This window comes from Microcaecilia unicolor, chromosome 8 (genome assembly GCF_901765095.1).
Source record: "Microcaecilia unicolor chromosome 8, aMicUni1.1, whole genome shotgun sequence".
NCBI classification, from domain to species: domain Eukaryota; kingdom Metazoa; phylum Chordata; class Amphibia; order Gymnophiona; family Siphonopidae; genus Microcaecilia; species Microcaecilia unicolor.
The window spans coordinates 161,332,280-161,334,188 of NC_044038.1; the positions used below are offsets into that span (position 1 = coordinate 161,332,280).

At 39.2% G+C, this 1,909-nt stretch overlaps 1 protein-coding gene across 1 annotated transcript; it reads right to left on the minus strand.

Annotated features, from left to right (window-relative positions):
* Window positions 1-700: 700 nt before the first annotated feature.
* On the minus strand, window positions 701-1,690 carry LOC115476848 (olfactory receptor class A-like protein 1). The gene has a single exon (XM_030213422.1). The coding sequence runs from the start codon at window positions 1,688-1,690 to the stop codon at window positions 701-703; it is 990 nt and encodes a 329-aa protein (XP_030069282.1).
* Between the last annotated feature and the right edge of the window lie 219 nt (window positions 1,691-1,909).

Below are 1,909 nucleotides of genomic sequence, written 5' to 3' on the forward strand. Positions count from 1 at the left end.
ACAATAGAAAGCTTATAATAAATGAAAATACAAGATAATACATAAGTGCATAAAAGCAACATAAAACTTCTATTAATAATAGATATGAATTCAAATAAGATCCAGATAATTGCATGAGTACATGAAAGCAAATCAAACAAGTAATGACCAATATTATAAGACGAATAATTTGCTTTTATGGTGTAGGAGTCAGACACTGTTAGAGGCAGAAACAAAGCTTAAGTCTATAGACCTGCACATAGTTATTTACTGCAAAACATCTTACCTGTTGCAGACAGGAGTAGATTTAACAATAGGCAGAGCACACTTGTGCCTATGGGCAGCCACCCTGCTGGGTGGGTCACTTCTATTACATTGTCAACTGTTGTATCATGCCATCTTGTGAGGAGGGAAAGACAGGTGTCCACATGCCAAGGTCAGCCAAAAGTATAAATCTACCCCAACCCATAGAACCTTCCAATGATCATGTCTAAACTCTGCCCTTAGGCTGAGCGTCACTAGCCACAATTTCCTTGTCCAGCTTAGTCCAAGGCATGGAAGATCTAAAGCTGAAATTGAAACTGGGTCTTGGAAGTAATCTAGAAATAGTAGCCTATGGAATTATCTTATGGGTGGGTCCCAGACAGCAATAACAAAGTGTTGACAATTTCATGTGCCCACTGTTAATCTGAATTGTCCCTTGTTCAGAGAAACTGCTGTCTCAGGGCAAGTGTGGAAGATCATGAGATACCGAAGTAGCAGTTTGATCCTTGTCAGATCTAGAATCTGCTTCATTCTCCCTTGTGAAGCATTTCAGATGCTTTCTGACATTGTAATTAGTTCCAATAATTATAAATGGGAAGACTGTTGCATAAAGTATAGAAAACAAAAAGCGAACATCTGATAGGTAGACATTAACATCATTGCCTAACATAGTATAAAGAAAGATAGTATTTTCCACCCCAAAGAAAATGGCATAGAGAGTGACCAACGTGACAACAGCCTTAGCTGCTTTCATCTCTGGCATTGTCGCTTGACTTGAAGAACTATGGATTTTCTTCATCTGCTTTTGGTGTCGATACAGAAGGTGAATGATGGCCGTACTTGCCAGGATCATGAGTACAACAAAGATAACATCTCGAGCTAAGAGCATTAAACCATGTCCATGATACTCAACCTTGGTTGGAAAAAATACCTTACAGTATCCCAAGTTAAAGATGAACTGATTATGTGTCAGATTAACATACTGTGACCCAGGTAGTGAGTAGACAACTGAAGATATACACAGCAACAAATTCAGCACCAATATTGCCAACACAATCGACATCAGATACTTGGATGCTCTGGCGTTCCAGGCAGCCCACTTGGAAGATGGTGGGTTGATGGTTGCAAACTGAAGACAGCTCAAAACACATGTCAACCCTATTGCCATTGCTCTGGATAGACGAGAGAGATAAATAATGGTTTTGCACCCAGTGCTGTTGAACAGATCTTTTACTCCAAAGATAAATAAGGTGTCAGGGATCCCGCGGGTTAAGAGCATGATTGTGTTGACAATAGAAATCAAAGAGATGATCTTGTCAGTGGGAAATATCTTCTTTCCAGAGTGAATAGCAATGGCATAGGACACTGAGATAGCAAGGTTGCTTGGGATCCCAGCAAGGGCCAGAAAGAGGAAGACAATGCCCTTAAAAATGGAATAAGAATTCATCTTCTCACAGAGAAACAATTGTTGGGTCACTCTCAATTAGTCCACAGTCGCACAGGAAAACAGAAGAGCTTTCTCTGCAAATTGAAGTCCGTCTTTCCAGAAAACTCAACATTTCAACAGTGGTTGAAATCATGTATACAGTAGTTGACAAACACATACAAAAAAAAATAAAAAAAGAAGAAGAAGAAGTTGTAAAAGGAAGATGAATCTTTCATAAGA

Coding starts and splice junctions, on each gene's coding strand:
- LOC115476848 (XM_030213422.1), bottom strand. CDS start 1,690: ATGAATTCTTATTCCATTTTTAAGGGCATTGTCTTCCTCTTTCTGGCC.